The sequence below is a fragment of the Populus euphratica genome, unplaced genomic scaffold (assembly GCF_000495115.2).
Source record: "Populus euphratica unplaced genomic scaffold, PopEup_1.0 scaffold103.1, whole genome shotgun sequence".
In the NCBI taxonomy this organism is placed as follows: domain Eukaryota; kingdom Viridiplantae; phylum Streptophyta; class Magnoliopsida; order Malpighiales; family Salicaceae; genus Populus; species Populus euphratica.
The window spans coordinates 396,762-415,055 of NW_011499891.1; the positions used below are offsets into that span (position 1 = coordinate 396,762).

Here is an 18,294-nt window from a genome sequence, read left to right on the forward strand (position 1 = left end):
TTTCCCCATTTAGGCCTGTCTTTTCTCCAAATTCGGTCCTTGATGCTCACCAAATGTTTGGATTTGATACCTGAATAATGAAATCTTGTAATTTGCCTCAGCCGTTCACAATTAATTAAGAATGTTTATTTCGTAAACAATATGATATCAACTACATTATTATTCCTTTTTATAATTATAATAAGCTTCTTGTTACATTTTTTTTAAATCGATCAAAAGAAAAATATTATCTTAAATTAAAGTGAACAGCTTTTTTAAAAATCAAATCAAATAAAAATTTAATCTTGATATATAAAAACTAACATGAATACACTTTTATTGTAAGAACTTGAATTGAAAAAATAAAAATATAAACATAATATAGCAAAAGGAAACATAAAATCGCCGGGAATGTAAGTGTATAAAGATAATACATAATGGTGAAACAATAAAAAATTATAAACGAAAAACCATTATGAAGTAAATAATGTTACACACTAGCAAGTAGGACAACAGTTTTATTTTTTAAAAATAAATATAATTTAATCTTGTAATTTTTTTCTTTTCTTTTTCTATTTATCTATTAGCAATAGCTTGAGTATTATTAATTTTTGTTGACATAGTATATTTATTATAAAAGAGATAAAGGAATATTGCAACTACTAGATTATAATACTGGGAGAAAATTCATTTTAAAAAATTGGCTTGTAATATTTTTATAAATTTTCGGTTGAATGCATCGGTCTCAATACTCAATAAAGAAAATGATTTAATATTGATACACATAGAACTAGTTTTCTTTACAGTGAAACCCAAGAAAAAAATTGCAAAATTTTCTTTTATTTTGCATGATATAAAATATTTTAAAAAAATATAGTAAAATATTTCTTATTTTTAATATTGTTATTTTAAAAACATTAAAAATATTAATTCAATATTTTTTATATTAAATTTATCTTTAAAACGCATCAAAACAGGCTGAAACACAACGCAAAACAGCCTAAAAACCGGCTGCTAAGGACGATGTTTTATAAATATATATTGTCAGTATCTCCCCCGTAAAGTCAAAATTAGTGAGGTAATCCAACCAATCACAAGTCACAACATAAGGAAGGATTCTTAATCACGCCGTATTGCTAATTTAATTTAGTACCCCAACCCCCCCACCCCCCATCCTCTCACTGTGTCTCGATAAAAGCCGACCGGTCCTTAAGTTTGTTTCCCTCCCTTTTCACACATTATTGTTGTTGGCGCTCCACATTTCGGCGTCTCTCGCTCGCTCGCTCTTGATCGCAGCTCCTTTCTCTTCGGGTACGATTTCTAGGGCTTCTTCATCCTCTAGTTACTTCTATTGCGTGTCCTTTCTTGTTTGATTTCTCGCTAGGGTTTGTAGCCTTTTGGGGTTTGATGATTTTGAGCTGTTTGATTGAAATTTTAATCTTGTGTGTGCAATTTAGGGTTTTCTTTATGGTTTTTGTTGTACGGAGGAGCTGTGATTGTTTTGGTGTTAAAGATTGTGTTTTTGCGTGATTTTTTTTGGTGCGTGTGTTGTGGTTTAGGGTTTGATTTTGAAATCAACGTCTTGATTGTGCGATTTAGAGTTCTGTTTTTAATGGATTTTTGCTCTGTACGAGGTCTTGTGGTTCTTCAGATGTTCAGTTTGTGTTTTGCGTAATGCCCTTTTTTTTCTTCTGTTTTTGTGGTTAATGTATTGGTTTGTGTAATTTAGAGTTTGATTTGAGTTGTGTTTTATCTTGATCCAGCTGAGATTGTTTTTTCTAAAATGGGTTTGGCTTTTATTATTGTTGTTGCTGTTTTTGTTGTTTGATTTCAGCTGATTTTGATTGTCAATGTCACTATTGTGTGATTTAGGGTTTTTATTGGTCGTTTTTATTTTGTATATTTAGATATTGTGCATGTGAAGTTACTTAGGGTTATGTTTTTCTAAACTGGGTTTTCTCTGTGCTCCGAGTTTCAGCTGATTTTCATACTATTTTATTGTTTGCTTGATTATTGTTTTGAGGTCCTTTGTGTGTGGTATTTTTCCTGTGACTTAATTGTTTTGCACGTTGTTTTTTTCTGGTTTGTCTTGATTGGAATAGAATCTGTCACGATTTGATATTTTGTTTTATCCTTTTATATTGGATTGGTGTTACTAATAGATTGTTTTATACAGGGTTTATATTGCACACCAAATGTCTTTAGATCTCTACAAGACAAAATCATCATTACTTAGGTGTGTTTTTGGGTTTATGAACCGGGGGAGGCTGTGGTGTTCGTGGAAGTTCTTATTCAGGCATTGGACTTGACCATTCAGCTGTTTGTTTTTCTTTTGACACAAGTGTGTCATTCTCACTGCTTTCAACTTTTAGATTCATTGTTTGTGCGAAAGACAAAAGGTGTTAGTGTATTAGATTTTGCTACCTGCCTGGTAAGTGCTCTTCTTCAGGCACCATTGGTTGCTGCTCCTGAAGGATCACACAGTGCATTGTGATTTGGGTTTTTTTTGTTTTTTTTCTCTCTTGCTTTGACATTCTCTTGGATTTTCTCGATGGGGAAAAAAAGTTCATTGCCTCCTGGCTTTAGGTTCCATCCAACTGATGTGGAACTGGTTAAATATTATCTGAAGAGAAAAGTGCTGGGGAAGAAACTCCATTTTCAAGCAATTGCAGAGGTTGAGATTTATAAATATGCTCCATGGGATCTTCCAGGTAAATCTTGCTTGAGAACTGGGGATCTAAAATGGTACTTCTTTTGCCCTACAGAAAAGAAGTATGCTAGTGGGGTAAGAATGAAGCGTTCCACTGATATTGGGTATTGGAAAACCACTGGCAAGGATAGATCTATTCAGTACAAAAACGAAGTTGTGGGGATGATAAAAACTTTGGTTTTTCATACTGGTAGGGCACCTAAGGGGGACCGAACAGACTGGGTCATGTATGAATATAGACTTGAAGAAATAGAGTTGGCTGACAAAGGAATTGCTCAGGATGGTTATGTACTCTGTGTGATATTCAAGAAGGGACCTGGCCCAAAAAATGGTGCACAATATGGAGAACCGTTTAAGGAGGAAGAATGGGATGATGATGATGATGATGATGAGGTGGAGGAAGTGAATTTCCATAAAGCTATTTTGCCTGCTGCCATGCATACAGCATTTATGTTGCCAAAGAACGCAAACATGTCTATTGCAATGAGCTCATATGTGCCAGAGAGCACATGCACTGGACTGCCTGTCTCATGTCCTTCCCAAACTCCAGCTTGCACAACCCTTCCTATGGTTTCTAGCAATGATGTTGCTTCCACAGAAGATCATCAGGTTGTGCATGAGTATGTGAATGGTGGTGAAGCTGATTCTTCTGCTGGCATTTCAGCAACAGCTTATCAACAACCAAGTAACCCAAAAGGTTCCATCCTAGCAAGCTCTAGCTCATATGTGCCAGAAATTATGTGCTACCCTGCTTACATTCCTAGCATGGATGCATCTCAAGTGGAAGCTCCTCAAATCATGGATAACAGTGGTGATCTTCTTTCGCCACTGGCTATCCTCGACAATGACAATACTGAGGTGTGTTATATATCCTTTTAACTCAATGACACGCATGTAATTATTTACTCTGATTTTGGCTTTGTGCTACACATGGTGTGGAAATTGACTTGTGAATCTATCATGTGGATTGCTTCTTGTGTTTTAATTTGTTCAGTTCTTGGGACCTTGTTAACTACGTAAATAAATCTCGTCGATTTGTGCTGTTCCTGGGTTTTGCTTTGGGTAGTTATTAAGACATGGTTAATCAGTTGTTGTAATGTACCCAGTTATTTTCTTGACTTTCTGCGCAGGTTGTGCATGAATATATAGCTTGTTATTTGCTGTTCCATGGCCGCTGTAATATCTGAAATCTAATATCCCTCGTCTTGGTTTTTCCATGTTCTGTATAATATATTTATACTTCAGTTTGTTTTTTCGTCGCGATTTTATTGACTCTTTTGTCTAACAACTTAAATGAAATTTGATTTGGATTTACAGAATGTTTACTTTGGTGGGATTGCTGAGCCAGAGACTGACATATATCAGAACTTGGGAGACATTGCCTCTTCGGGAAGTGGGGATTATATATCCAACTCCCAGTATTTGATGGATCCAACGCGCCTAGACAGTAATGTGGGCTTTTTGGAGCTGATGGATCTAGACACCCCACTCTATCATAGTTAATAAAAATGTAAATTATGTAATGTCTACTCTTTTTTTCCAAAAAAATGTTCACCGAGTTCAATAGAGTATTGATCCATTAATTCATACTTGTATGACATGAATTGGTTTTAAATCATACTGTAAGTGATTATTTTAAATCTGTGCCGATTTGATGAAATCTAAATTTGATTATTCTCTAGAAGTTTCGACTATTAACTTATAGCAGCCTTTTATTTTTCAGCAAGCTTGTTTTTAACGGTTGGTAGCTGCATGGCTGATTTACAGAGGCCGAGTTGCCTAGGTTCCAAGAAACGTTGGCCATGGAGAAATCAATTCAATTTCCTTTGTTTAATAAAAGAAAGGAAAAGGAGGGAAAATAAATCTGATTTTTTTCCCCACAAATTTTCCATCCAAATTTGAAGGAAATTAAAGGAAATAAAATAAAACGGATAACAGTTTTGCAGCTAAAACTCCATGCACCACACCGAAACTCGTCACGTGTAAGAATTTTCCCGCGTTCCTTCTTCAAAATAATTGTTTTCATGTATTTCTTTCCTTTTTAAATTTAGTGTTGCAATAATATAATCTAAATTGGTTATTTAATTGTATAGTGCGTGTATCATTATACCTAAGATTTTTAATTTTATTTTCCTTGTCTTTTGAAACCTTAGCAGTAGAAAGTCACAATATGTTTGCAGTAATGGATTTGTAAAATAACAACTCTCAATTTACAGGTCCATAACCAGTTGGAAAACATAAGCAATCAAATAGTCGACCCACTTAAAAGAAATACACAGGTCCATGGGCTGCTCCTGGCCCATATATGTGGACCTTCTCTTAGGCCCAGTAATATGCATCGATGATTTCACCATGATTAATTATAAAAAATAAAAATACAAGGCCGTATAGTTTCATTTATCGTGGACAAGCAGAACTAAGTTTCCAAGCCCAGAAACATCAAAGCTTTTTCCCTGGAGCCTGGCCTTTTATGCAAGTCCAAGCACCTAAGCTTGACCATGCTTACCCTTACCTTCTTTTATATTTTTTAATGTTTTTTTTTAATGAAAAAATTACAATCATATTTAAAGAATATAATAGTGTACTTCTAAATAAAATTAACGACATTTTTAGTAAATAATTATATATGAAACTAATATGTTTAATTGTTTTCAATAAAATCTTAAATAAGAAAACAATCTAAATAGAAAAGAGGAGGTTGAATGAATTGAATATGTAAAGACAGGTGACCGATACAGAGAAAGGCAAAACTTGGATCATATTTACATGTCGTATGAAAAGAGAATTAAAATCAATTAAAAGGGAGCAGATACTATATCTCTTATCTCAGTCAGCCGCAGCTGCTCTAATTCTTCCACACACTGAATTTCTCTGCTTATATCCGTCATCCTGTCTCCCTTTCGTCCTCCCACAGGCTCTAAACCCTACAATTACAGTAACAACATATAATATCTGTAGTTTACCCTACAATTCATACGCGCTAAATTAATAATAATTACTGAAAAATCATAGACACCAATAACAATTACTAATACCCAGAAAAAAAAATGAAATATATAAAATCATCAGTGATTTAGCAGGTCAGGATTTCAATGAAAAATAATAATATTAAAGATAATTAGTATAGAAACTTTAATGAAAAAGCGATTACTGACACTTTATTAAAAAGGTTGAAATAATTTTTTTACGCAGCTGTCCCGTCATTAATTGGAAAATGTTAGGGCTTGCCTTCTTGTTATATATGATTGCTCCTTTGGAAAAAATGATAAACATTGAAGAGAAAATCTCGCACAGTACTGTAGCTCTAGAATAATTATTCTCTGCAAAATGAAATGAAAAGCATGCAGATTGTAGATTATATAAATATGCACCGACTCAAGATGTTATTTACCTCTGTAAATATACTTAATGCTTCTTCTATGCTCCTCGTATTCACCACATACAGAGCTGCCTCCTGTGATAAAAAATTTGACCTAATCTTAGCATGCATCACCGAATATGAAATAACCCCACCCCCATCCTACCTAATCATCAATCCCACAGACATTCCAAACATAGAAGCGCTGCCTGTAGTGCTACAGGACCATCCAAAACCCTCTCGCGCAGATATACCCAAACTAAGAAACATATAACATATGCCTTACTCTAGCAAAGTGGATCTGATCCATGGTTAGAGTCCTTGGCTCACTTTCTATTGATGATTTTCTTTGAATCCTCACCATGGCTGCATCACCTTCCATCATTTAGAGAGAGAGAGAGAGAGAGAGAGATTGAATGGAGCTCTATGAGCAGGGAAGAGGGCCTGGAGGATATGGTATTCTTGTGCAATATTGGACCTGCACGTACATGAAAAAGAGCAGCAAAATCTTTATACAGGTGAGGTGATACGTGGCCAGGGTGAGCTGTTGCACTACCTAAAGTAACTTCTCAACTTAGAACCATCAAGAACCTACCACTTGGCAAGCTAGGGATAGTTGACGGCACACGTGTCAATCGATCATATCTCCGGCTCTGTTCAAGAAATCTTTTGGTCCCTAGCTACGTGTACATATTCCATAAGAGGATCAGACTCGTAGGCTTTTGGTTTTGTTTATAGGATAGTTACGTGTTCCTTATGGTACGGCAAGCAATGAAAAAGGGCCACGATCTATGACCTGATTGGTAGGTGTGAGGTGTTGGAAATACTGTGACGAACAGAAACAACAAAAAGCAAACCCGATACGTGTAAAGACACTATTTTTATGGATATTTCTCCATTATTCAACATCCTTCAATCTCTCTTTTTTTTAACTCTCAAAACCTAAGGATATATAGCTTTAAAAAATATTTAAAAATTAAATATATCGTGTAATTCACCATAAAACATGAAAGGTGACAATTTTCTTTCATGGTAATTACGACCATGCACCTATATCTTAAGTCATAACCTGTACAAGTGTAAAATAAAAATAGTGAAATAGAATAGCATTTAACCCATGACCCAATTAAGCTAAAATAGCACAGCCCGAGCTTAAAAGCTTTGACTGTATTTTAAAGTAAAGTTACAGTTAGTTGGTTAGGTTGTAATTGTTTTTAAAATTTTATTATTTAAAAATATATTAAAAAAAATTAAAAAAAAAATTTATTTTTATATTAACATATCAAAATAATCTAAAAATATTAATTTTAAATAAAATAAAATTTAAATTTTTATTTTTTAAAAATTTATTTATAAAATTAACATGTTAAATTAATTAAAAAATAAAAAAATTCTCAAAAACACTTTTTAATAAAAAAAACAAACGCCTGCCAAACTCGAGCTGTTCTTTCCTGGTGTCCCGTCGGCATCATGCATGAATGGGTTTTAGGTCAGCTTGGGAGAGGACATGTGGGATCTGCAGAATCTTTCCTATTCATCTTGATTTGACCGGTCGTGTCGTTTGTTTCCGGTCGTTATTTCCACTTTTCTGATTTAATTTGTCGGCCAACCATTAAAGATATACCGTAGAAAGAAAAACGAAGAAATTTGGCTCCCTCCTCGGTAAACGTTACTGTATTAGAGGATATTTGGGAGTATAATATTAGTTACATTTAAAAGTGTGTTTTAGTTGAAAATATATTAAAATAAAATATTTTATTTTTAAAAAATTATTTTTAATGTTAATATATTAAAAAATATTAATTTAAAACAAGAAAAAAATAAATAAATTTAATTTTTTAAAAAATACTTTTAAAATATAAAAACAAACAACCCAAATATCATCGTTCCATTCTCTTACATGAATTGAACCCTTAATTTATTTCCTAATTTATGTACATATCCTCTCCAGACTGGTCATGCAATTATCAATTTTTTAAAAAAATTATTGATTTTATCTAGATTATACGATGTTAACTGAGTTACAATTCCACCAGTCCCACACACTTGAACTTGGATTTACTGTACTGACCCGCCCAATCGGATTGAATTTAAGAACTATTTCTCTGTTGAGTTTCGAAACAAAACTTTTATAGTCAGCATAATCTTGTGAACAACGAAATCTCTAGTCAAGAGAGGGAAAACAAGAGATTTGCAGACAAAAAAACGAAAAGGGTGAGGATACTTTTGGGTACGTCACATACATGTATAGGAAATTAGGTATGCTGGCATTTAGCTTAGTTCATATCAATCTAATCATCTTAGGCATTTATTACTTGGTGAACACAAAGCTCAGTCAATGCTCCTGTGTGTCCAGTATTATGGTGTTATTTAAAAAATTATTTATTAAAATATTAATTTTATATTATAATTAGGTTATTTTTCAAATAATTTTTCATGTTAAAATATATGCTAATATTTTTTTATTTTTTAAAATTATTTTTAACATCAGCATATCAAAATAATTTAAAAATATAAAAATATATTAATTTAAAACTAATAAAAAATAAAAAATATTAATTTTTTTAAAATATTTTTAAAATATAAAAACAAAAAAACCAGTATATATTTTTTCAGCTATAATATTGTAGACAAAGATATGAAATTTGGATACATGCTTGTGAAGAAGCTTCGAAACAGCTTTATTTTATTTTATTTTTTAAATCTTGACTGATTTTTTTTTCCATTGAGTTTTAAACATATTATTTATATCCAAACTGGTTAGGTATTTTTTTATATATTTTTTGAAATATAAATTATTAATAAAATCATGTGCGGTAAAATCCATTTTCATCCTAATAAAACCTTTTAGGATTCTGGTTAAATAGTTTTATTGAAAAAAAAGAAAAAAAGTTAATTTGGTTTCTTTAATATTAGAACAAGTGCACTTTTCATGTGAACATTATCAATAGCGTATTGACTCTTTGGCGAAATCAACGACTCTCTTCAGTGAAGTGTTAAAGAACGATGTACTTACCAACCAAACACTATTTACTTTTAATATGTTAGAGTTAGATGGATAACGTAATTAAGGGTATTTTAGAATTCTAACACATTTTGATAAAAAAAAATTAGAAAAGTAACACAAGTTAGAAAAATATTGAAAAACCAATATAATTTGAATATAACTGATGTTAAAAATAACGTTGTATAGAACTGTTATGATGAATAATGATTGTTTAAAAAATCATGTTTTTTTTTTAATTTAATTAACATGTATAAAAAATCAATTTAAAATTTTATGAAAATAAGTGGTGAGAAAATAAGATCCAAGATTCAATAACAAAAAAAATAAAGTCACTAAGAACACTTTAAAATTTTGTTTTTGATATATTTAGTGTTGCTAGCAAAATCTTGACGATGAGATTTTAATCAAATTTTAAAAAATTATCAAACATAGTTATGATTTATTAGAAATTTTATTTGGAACTAATTTAAGGTTAATTATAACATTTTTTATTGTTTTTTTAAGGTGTAGTTTAAATCTTCTTATCAAGTTATTTATAATAGTATTAAGTGTATCAAAAACAATCTTACAATGTGCTCATGTAACCCTCTTTTTTTTTTTTCTTTGTTTTCCTATTTATCTTTCCTGCCATGTTATCTTGTTTTCTTCTTTTTTTTATTGACTATTGGATTTTAATTTTTTTATTATTGGATTTTTATAAAAATTTAAATTGATTTGTATTTACTTTAATTAAGTTGCAAAAAAAAAAAACATGACTAAATAACTGCTATTTGAAATAACGAATGTGTACAAAAATGATATTCTCAAATGTGGCTATGTTCAAATTGTATAATTTTTTAAATAATTTTTCAACCTACGTTGTTGTTCAAAAACTTTTAACAAATTATGTTATTTTTTTAAAAAAAATCTGGTAATTAAACTTGTTTCTCTTTTCATTATCTCAATTGTAAAGTCAACAGAAAACTGAAATAGAAGATGTTATGTGCACAACAATTTAAGTATACTTTTCCTCTTCGATGGTAAAATTACCACATGCTAATCTTTCTTCGAAAAACAATGTAGAAATAGATTTATTGGCACTCTTTACTGAACAATATAATGAAATCTTTGCTATTGTGAAAAAAAAAAACATCTTAGTTTTAGAGGCTATTGAGATTTTTGCTCGTATACATGTTAGTATATGTTACTATATGAAAAACATCTGTATATTAAAGATACCCATGCATTTTAAATAATATGTATAACATTTTTTATTGAAAAAATACTATTATATCATGTTGTTAAAAATATTGTTATGTCATTTTTCTGATGGTGCAACACATGTCAATGGTATTGACATGGTTTATTTCTAGTGAGTTTTTTTTATTTTTTATTTTTTAAAAAAATTATAGCTTGCTTTTTTTTGTTGCTGATATTTCAGTTTTAGTTTTTATTCTTAATTTTTATTTTTTTCTTAGTTATTATTTAGAAGTTTTGTTTTTTTTTAATTTTATCATTCAATTTTAATTTATCATCTGTTATTTTTGCTTTCAATTTAGTCTCTATTCTTTTGATTTCTAGTTTTTTTTCTTGGTTTTTTTGTAAAATTTTTCTTAGTTTTTAATTTCATCATTTAATCTAAATTTATGGTTCATTATGTTTTTCAATCCGATCCTTATTCTTTTGATTTTTCTATGTTTTTTGTTGAATTTATTTTTCCTTTTAATCTCGCACTTCAATTTCAGTCCTTTTGTTCAATTGATTTTTTCCTTTTAATTTAACCCTCCAATTAAATATAAAATTTACATTTTATTTTGATTTTGATCCTTTTTTTTAATTGTTTTTTGTTTTGTTTTGAATCCTTTTGTACAATTGAAATTATTTTTCAATTCTACCCTTCAATATTTAATTAATTGAGAATTAAGTTTTATATTTTTTTTTAAAAAGGGTGTTTTTGGTATAATAATTAGGATAACAACTTTGAAAAGTTAATAAAGATTGATTTTGATCTTTAAAAAAATATAAACTTTGTGATTTTTATTTTTTTTCCTGTCAAATTATCATATTTTTGTGATATAAATTATGAATTTAGCGAAACAACTTGTGTTGGCTAGGTCTTAATAATTAGAGTTATAAGTTTTCCACGCTAACTTAGATTAATTAAAACTAGTTTTTTTAGATTTTTTATTTTACTCAATTTTATCCATACACATTTAATGGTCTGGAAATTGAGTTACATTATTTATTTATTTTTAAATAATTTTTTCCTTAGCTTATCATGATCACTTTTTTCTTAAAAAAATTGGTCTATTTATTGTTGTTGATTTTTTTATTGCCTAATTAAATTAAAATCAAATTATTTGACATAATCATGTCTATAACTCAAGGCATAAATTCTTTTTCCTTATTTAAAATATGTTTATAGCATTTAAATAATATTTTTTATGCAAAAATAATCGATCCCATGGGATAGAGCAATTCCATAGCTATTGTATACTTTAGCCACTTTATACTAAATCCTTCATTAATCAGTTTAAATAAATAACTTTTACGGGGATTACAATTCACCCGATCCATAGTTTATTTTATGTAATTAAATAAGATAAGGTTAAATTTTTATCTGATTTATCCAGGAGATAGATGTAGGTTTACCCAATCTTGTCTACCCAATTTTTTAACCTTATTATTTTACTTTATAGATATGTCATTGTATTTTTCAAAATAATATACAAACATTTTTCTTATTATTTACAAAGTATTTTTATGATTTCATGCATGGATTTATAATTAATTTTTTTTTTACAAGTTTGTGATTTATAAATAAAAATATATTTTGTTTTTTTAGAATTAGACTTTATTTTTTAATAATTAATTTTGAAATAAAAAAATCATGCAAGGTTAGTACTCATCAGGTAAAAAAATCAACAAATCTTCTCTAATACATCCCTCTTTAGATGTAGGTTTTGTCAAAGAACTATCTCACTTAAAAGCTTAAGTTATAAGGTGAGGTCCGATGATATAATTTATATTATTCTCTAACACATCCCCTTAAGTGAAAGCCTTTTGGGGCTTGAAACTTGTATAGGTTCACATTACCTTGTATTTAATTTTTATTAAATAAATGGGGATAATAAGATTTAAACTTGAGATCATTTGGTCATCAAGACTATGATACCATGTCGAAGAACCATCTCATCTAAAAGCTTAAGCTATTAGGTGAGGTTCCATGATATGATTTATATTATTTTCTAATAGGTTTATCCAACCTTGTTTATCAATTTTTAAACCTTTTTATTTTATTTTATTTTATAGGTTTGTCATTTTATTTTTGAAATCAATATACAAACATTTATCTTATTATTTACAAAGTATTTTTATGATTTCATGCATGGATTTAAAATTTAAAATTTAAAATTTATTAAACAGGTTTATAAATTATAAATAAAAATATATTTTGTTTTTTAGAATTAGACTTTATTTTTTAATAATTAATTTTGAGATAAAAAAATAAAGCAAGGTTAGGTAGTCAGTGGGTACTCGTCAGGTAAAGAGAGTTTTCCGATTAAATTGAATTATTGCCAAGACATGTAATAGATTTAGATATATCGAAATTAAGCTCCAACTCCTCACTTAGCCATTCATAGCCTACTTAGCCATTCATAGCCTAGTGGACATGTAAAGAGAATAATTATTTTCGAACATTGACTCTAAATTTGAACTGAAGGAAGCCAAACCACCAAACTTGCTATTGAGATAGTTAAAGTATAATAACCCATCAACAACCTTTTCTCAGTGTTCATGAACAAAAGTTAAAGAAAAATAGAGAATTTTTCTAAAAAAAAACAACAAAACACTCTTCCTAGCTTATGTCCATGATGTGTTTATTTTTGTGATCTGATAATATTTTTAAATTTTTTTAGTTTTAACAAAAGTTAAGAGAAAAAAATATAATTTTCTATTTAAAAAAAATATTGTATTTATTTTCTTGTTTAATCTATGTTTTTAAATTATTTTAATGTATTGGTATTAAAAATAAAATTTAAAAAGTATTAAAAATATAAAAAATAAAACATATTATTTTAATATATATATTTTTTTAAAAACACACAGCAACTTTCTTCTCATCAGCATCCAGCTAAAAAAAAAACAAAATCCCCGAAAAAACAGAAAAGCCTACAGCTCATTCCCTCCCTCCGTAGTCAAGCATCCATCAATCTTCGTTGAACCCACTTGTCTTTCTCCTTTATCAACCTTTTCTTACTTCTACTCGTGAACAAAAATAAAATTAATAAATACAAAAAACACAAAAACTGGCATTGACAGAATATATTCAACCTTCGTCATTCCCAAGAACCAAACTAAAAACCAAAAAAAAATAATCTCTTTTTAAATAAATAAATAAGAGTAAATTGAAGGGCTGGAAACAGGTATCTTTCATAGACACCCAATCCCTCTGTTCCCTCACTCCTCAATCCTACCCTCTCTCTCTATGGCTTGACCCGGTCTATCACTCAGTACTGATTCATGGCCCAGTCCAATCACACAAGGCAATGCTCTACCACCCACCCTCGTCGCCGGAGATCTTCTTGGTGTTGTTCCTTCGCTGTACAGCCTTCAAGCCCAGAGAGCCGTCCCTTCACAAAACCCGCTTTCCGCAAGAACAAGAAATCAGATATTTCGGTCTCTAAGCCTGGCCCCTACTCGGTCCCCAACTCACCCAAATCCGGGTTAAATTTCGTGGGTCGGATCGACCCGAGAAGAATTCTCTCTCCAGGCCGCGTCTCGCCTATTGATTCGGATCCTACTGCCGACACGACCCGAGATATCATACCCGACCCGTCACCTCAGGTGGATTTGAGCTCGAAATCGAGATCCGAATCTTTCCGGGGAAGGAGTGAGAGGAGGTCGTTCTCGGATACTGGGTCAGATTCGGGTCGGGGCGTTTTTGATGTGAGGCTGAATTTGAGAGGGAGGAATGGTGGGGGTTTAGTGTTGGAGCTGAATTCGGAGGTCTTGATTGCAAATTCAGAAGTTTTTGCGGGTTTGATTTGCGAATATCGAAAAAAACTGGGGTCGAAATGTAATAGTAACGAGGATGGTGGTAATTTTTCAAGAAAGATTTGTAGAATTGAAGTGCCTGATGTGGAGAATTTGGGAATTTTTAGGGACACAATTGAGTTGATGTTTGAAGAGGATATTGCTAAAAGGTTACTCAAGATTGGGGCTTATAGAGCCATTGACATACTCGAGGTTAGTTGCTGCTGCTTCCTTTTCTTTTCTTTTTAATTTGAAGATTTTAGTTGGGTACTGTCTCTATTAACGCCGGAGGAGAATTTTTTTTAATGTTTTTTTGATTTAGGGGCTTTTGATCACTGAAGTTTGTGTAGTTACAGGAATTGCTGTGAATAGTTTTGCTTTGACTGTTTAACCTCAGCTATTTGTACATGACATGTGCTTGTGGTCAAGCGTAAGGATGCTATGGAGACACTTGTGTATGTCATGCACGGATTGTTGAGATTGGACTGTCACATCAAATTGCAAATGTTCAAAGCATTCTTCGCAGGCTTATATCTTAATCCTGCTTTGTATCGATGCAATACCATTGCTCTAAAAGAGCTAGAGTAGTACTATGCGATTTTAATTTAGAGTAATGGATAGGTTAAGGTAGCAGTTGGATAGGGGTTTTGAGCAGTTCTGACATCGACCATGTTTGGGAACGCGGTGTAGTAACGCTCCCTCAAATTTTGATTTTTTTTTTTTTGTGCTAAAACTTATATATTTTTTTGTTTTCATATTGTTTTGATGTGGTGATATCAAAAAAGATTTTTTAAAAATAAAAAAAATATTATTTTGATGTATTTCTAAAAAAAAAATACTTTGTATTGTAACAATCACTATCACAATCCCAAACAGGCCCGATTTGTCGTTGTTTGTGCATGACTTGAGTATGCGAACTGATGGGATTCCCATGTGCATGCCCGTGTCATTGCATGACATGGGCAATTGAGATTGAACAATCACATTGATTACAACTGTTAACAGTTTCCTTTGTGTGCTTTCTGGAATATTGAGATACCTGATTATCTTGAATAGATGGTTTAGATAACAAGTGAGCCAAGTGATCCTCAATTTTTTTCACTGCATCGAATTGTTCTCAAAGGAATCAATGGACATTTTGGGCAGGCTTTGCAACAAGCGCATTATGAGTTCTGAGAAATAACTCATGATATTATGGGTATAGAATTGTGGGCTAGGTTATAGATTTAGTTGTGTGTATGAACTGCAAGGCATGTGACATAGCAAAATAATCTCTCAAACGTATCTTGTCTCTTGTTCAAGTACATTTTGTTTTATTATTCATTGCCGATTACTGGATGTGTTAAAGAGTAAATGGGGGAGAGGGCCTTATTGACTGTCTACTTTGCAATTGACTTATAATTCATGGTGCCTTTGAACATGTCTTTTATCTTATACTTTTGAATAGAAAAGAATTTGTAAATGATGTTACATAATCAAGATGGAGAAATTTTTTTCTTAGCTTAAATATTTTGCAGACAATTTGTTTTTAAGCATCATGCTATGAGTTGGAAGAAAATGATTTATGCAACTGATCCCTATTAATCAGAGATTGAGATTCAATATAATAGAATTGACAATTACTCAATCCTCTCTAAGACACAACACACACATGCATGTATGCTTATAGACATGTACAGTTCACTTTTTGCAAGGGACCCTAGCTAATCCCTTCTTCATATTCTTCCATATAGATATACTAGATGGAAATTGAGTCTGTAATCATTTCTGAGGATTCTTAAAGTGTGTTTGGTATTATAGGAGCAGTCATAAACTTTTCATCCTAATTGGAAAAGCATCAATATGAAACTTTTCCAATTTGAATGGACAAAAAACCCGAGTTTTTTGTCATAGCAGCCACAATGTCATACACCAACTAAATTTTTCTGCTCACCATTTCTTTAACTGAAGAGTCATCTTTAGAACCACTTCTGTGAACAAATTTCTCATATAAAGAGATCAAAGAAAGATCAGTTGATGCATTTTTCTTTTTAACCTATTTTGGAGGCATTATTAATTAGGAGTTGAATTCATAGATTATGCTAGGTGGGATATCTTAAAATGGGTGATGTCTAGAATGTCAATATTTGAGCTTCGGCTTAATGTCATTAGGGCTGCTAGATTTGAATAAAATAGAAAAAGGTTATCAACAAGATTCACATCTAGTGGTTTAATGACTATCGACATTGTGTCAATGATCAAAGTGTCGAGTTGTAGCAACCACCCATTATTATGATCTTCAACTTCTTGTACTGTGCTTTCCCCTTTTCTAGATTATTACACAGCCTGGCATTAGAAAAATGATTGTGCAAATTAATTACCGTAACATAGAAAAGTTTACAGTACAAGGGCTTAGATTTTGTCTGTTGTAGCCACATATTGAAGAACTCAAATGAGGTTGTGTTTTACTTACTGTCCCTTTGACTATATCCATTTGCTTATTGATCTAACAAGATCTTTTGAAACTATTGCAGGTATCAGCTGGCATCATGTTTAATAAAGGTGTTTTGTCCTGTTTGAAATACCTTGAGGCTGTTCCTTGGACGGAGGAAGAAGAGGACAAACTTAGGAATCTATTTACAGTGTTTAAATTTGATGAGACCACAACTCGAGATATTTTGGCTAGACTTCACTTGCTTAGCTCAGAAGAGTCTCAACAAAATCTAGCTAGGCAGCTTGTTTGGTCTATTACTACTAGTGCCGATGCCAATGCAAGAAATGAACTGAAGTCATTAGTTAAGGGTCTCCTTTGCAAAAGTTCAGTGTACGAGAAGGACAAACATGATCTCACCAAGGAGGATCTTTATGATGTTTGCCATTCCTGTCTAGGTTTGTTAGTCAGCCTCATGGAGGAAGCCTCTGATATTATACCACAAGGGACAGTGGTGAAAAAGGAAACAAGTAAGCCCTTGATTGGACGCATCTCCAGACAGGTTGATAACATCATTTGGCTGCTGGAAATCCTCCTTGATCGTCAGATTGGTGAGGAGTTTGTGGGTATGTGGGCAGATCAAGTGGACTTGCTAAAAATGCATGAGAGTACATCTCCGATGGTTAGATATGAGCTCAGCCGGGTTTCTGCAATTCTATTTATTGCAATGGGAACAAGAAAATTGCATTGCCGCTCAGAAGCAAGAGCAGCGCTTCTCCAGGCATGGTTTGGCCCAATGCTACTGGACTTCGGTTGGTTACAGAGATGTAAAAAAGGGTTGGACATGAAAGCATTAGAAGAAGCCATGGGTCAGACACTCCTTACACTTCCTATGAAGCAGCAGTACATGTTCTTCACAGAATGGTTTGGGTATTTCTCCAAGCATGGTACTGAATGTCCCAATCTCAGCAAAGCCTTCCAGATTTGGTGGCGTCGATCATTTCTGAGAGGGTCAGAAACTAATGCAATTGAATCCAGGTAATAGGTGTCTCTTGTCATTGCCTACCCCTGTAACCTTTGTTGTTGTGGAGGCTGAGGGGTTCTGAGAATTAGGAACTGGATAATGTATATCTTTATGTAGAATCGTTGTATTAGTGGTTAGAGCATAAAGTGACAAGGTTTTTATTTTTTTGCTAAATTTATTTTTAGCTTCATCCACTATAAATTATTTTGTGAAAAATATTTTCATGAGGAAAGCATGAGTTATTTGTCCCTGTTTAGATGTATCAAGGAATATGTTTTTCTATGATTTATATTATTTTTTGCTTTTAATTTTTAAATGACGGTGATAAAATGAAAAATTATAATATTTATGATAAAAATAGTGGTGATGGTGGTTCTCATGGCAGCATTCAAGATTATATAATGGTATAGTAATGGAATGATGAATCTTCTCTTCATGTATATTTTCTGAAAAGCCTCTGTCCAGTAACGGTAAATACTTAAATTTGAAAGGAGTTCACGGATTCAAAAGCTTCCTTCCTCTCAGCAATTCAAGTTAAATGCCCCATTACAAGTGGAGGCCAAAGCATCCTTATTCGCAGTGGCAACTCGTTTAAATCTTATGCATGTTAAAATAAATTAAATAAATAAAACGTGTAAGAAAATTAATGATATTATGTTATAAAAACATTAAAGCTTAAAAATATTCACCTGAATTATAATGAAATCCAAGAATTATCTTCTAGGACGTAATGATGAATGCACCCTCTTCCCAGGCATGCCCTTCGCTTTGCCAATGTTCCTCCCAAGGA

At 31.6% G+C, this 18,294-nt stretch overlaps 3 protein-coding genes across 5 annotated transcripts; 2 read left to right on the forward strand and 1 right to left on the reverse strand.

Moving 5' to 3' along the window:
* Positions 1-1,155: 1,155 nt before the first annotated feature.
* On the forward strand, positions 1,156-4,373 carry LOC105131185 (NAC transcription factor 29-like). Its single transcript, XM_011034030.1, has 3 exons — positions 1,156-1,290; positions 2,156-3,547; positions 4,007-4,373. Exons 2-3 carry the CDS (start codon positions 2,531-2,533, stop codon positions 4,190-4,192), a joined length of 1,203 nt encoding a protein of 400 aa, XP_011032332.1. The 5' UTR covers positions 1,156-1,290; positions 2,156-2,530; the 3' UTR covers positions 4,193-4,373.
* A 1,014-nt stretch (positions 4,374-5,387) lies between these two features.
* On the reverse strand, positions 5,388-6,560 carry LOC105131187 (uncharacterized). Of its 3 annotated transcripts, XM_011034035.1 has the most exons (4): positions 6,334-6,444; positions 6,081-6,143; positions 5,918-6,009; positions 5,388-5,613 (listed from the first exon to the last, which is right to left on the reverse strand). In XM_011034035.1, exons 1-4 carry the CDS (start codon positions 6,430-6,432, stop codon positions 5,607-5,609), a joined length of 261 nt encoding a protein of 86 aa, XP_011032337.1. In that variant the 5' UTR covers positions 6,433-6,444; the 3' UTR covers positions 5,388-5,606. The 3 variants fall into 3 exon arrangements, with proteins under 3 accessions (XP_011032337.1, XP_011032335.1, XP_011032336.1); XM_011034033.1 differs by lacking the exon at positions 5,918-6,009 and having other exon boundaries at positions 6,334-6,560; XM_011034034.1 differs by lacking the exon at positions 5,918-6,009 and having other exon boundaries at positions 6,065-6,143; positions 6,334-6,560.
* Positions 6,561-13,359: 6,799 nt separating this feature from the next.
* LOC105131188 (BTB/POZ domain-containing protein At2g13690) lies at positions 13,360-17,639 on the forward strand. The gene is made up of 2 exons (XM_011034036.1): positions 13,360-14,283; positions 16,584-17,639. The coding sequence occupies exons 1-2, from the start codon at positions 13,558-13,560 to the stop codon at positions 17,520-17,522; spliced, it is 1,665 nt and encodes a 554-aa protein (XP_011032338.1). The 5' UTR covers positions 13,360-13,557; the 3' UTR covers positions 17,523-17,639.
* The last annotated feature ends 655 nt before the right edge of the window (positions 17,640-18,294 follow it).

Excerpts from the sequence above, each read along its gene's own strand:
- LOC105131185 (XM_011034030.1), top strand. The coding sequence starts at position 2,531 with ATGGGGAAAAAAAGTTCATTGCCTCCTGGCTTTAGGTTCCATCCAACT. Across the intron at positions 3,548-4,006 it reads TCGACAATGACAATACTGAG|AATGTTTACTTTGGTGGGAT; the intron begins GTGTGTTATATA and ends TTGGATTTACAG.
- LOC105131187 (XM_011034033.1), bottom strand. The coding sequence starts at position 6,432 with ATGATGGAAGGTGATGCAGCCATGGTGAGGATTCAAAGAAAATCATCA. Across the intron at positions 6,144-6,333 it reads ATCAGATCCACTTTGCTAGA|GAGGCAGCTCTGTATGTGGT; the intron begins GTAAGGCATATG and ends TTTTTATCACAG. Across the intron at positions 5,614-6,080 it reads CATTAAGTATATTTACAGAG|GGTTTAGAGCCTGTGGGAGG; the intron begins GTAAATAACATC and ends CTGTAATTGTAG.
- LOC105131188 (XM_011034036.1), top strand. The coding sequence starts at position 13,558 with ATGGCCCAGTCCAATCACACAAGGCAATGCTCTACCACCCACCCTCGT. Across the intron at positions 14,284-16,583 it reads GAGCCATTGACATACTCGAG|GTATCAGCTGGCATCATGTT; the intron begins GTTAGTTGCTGC and ends AAACTATTGCAG.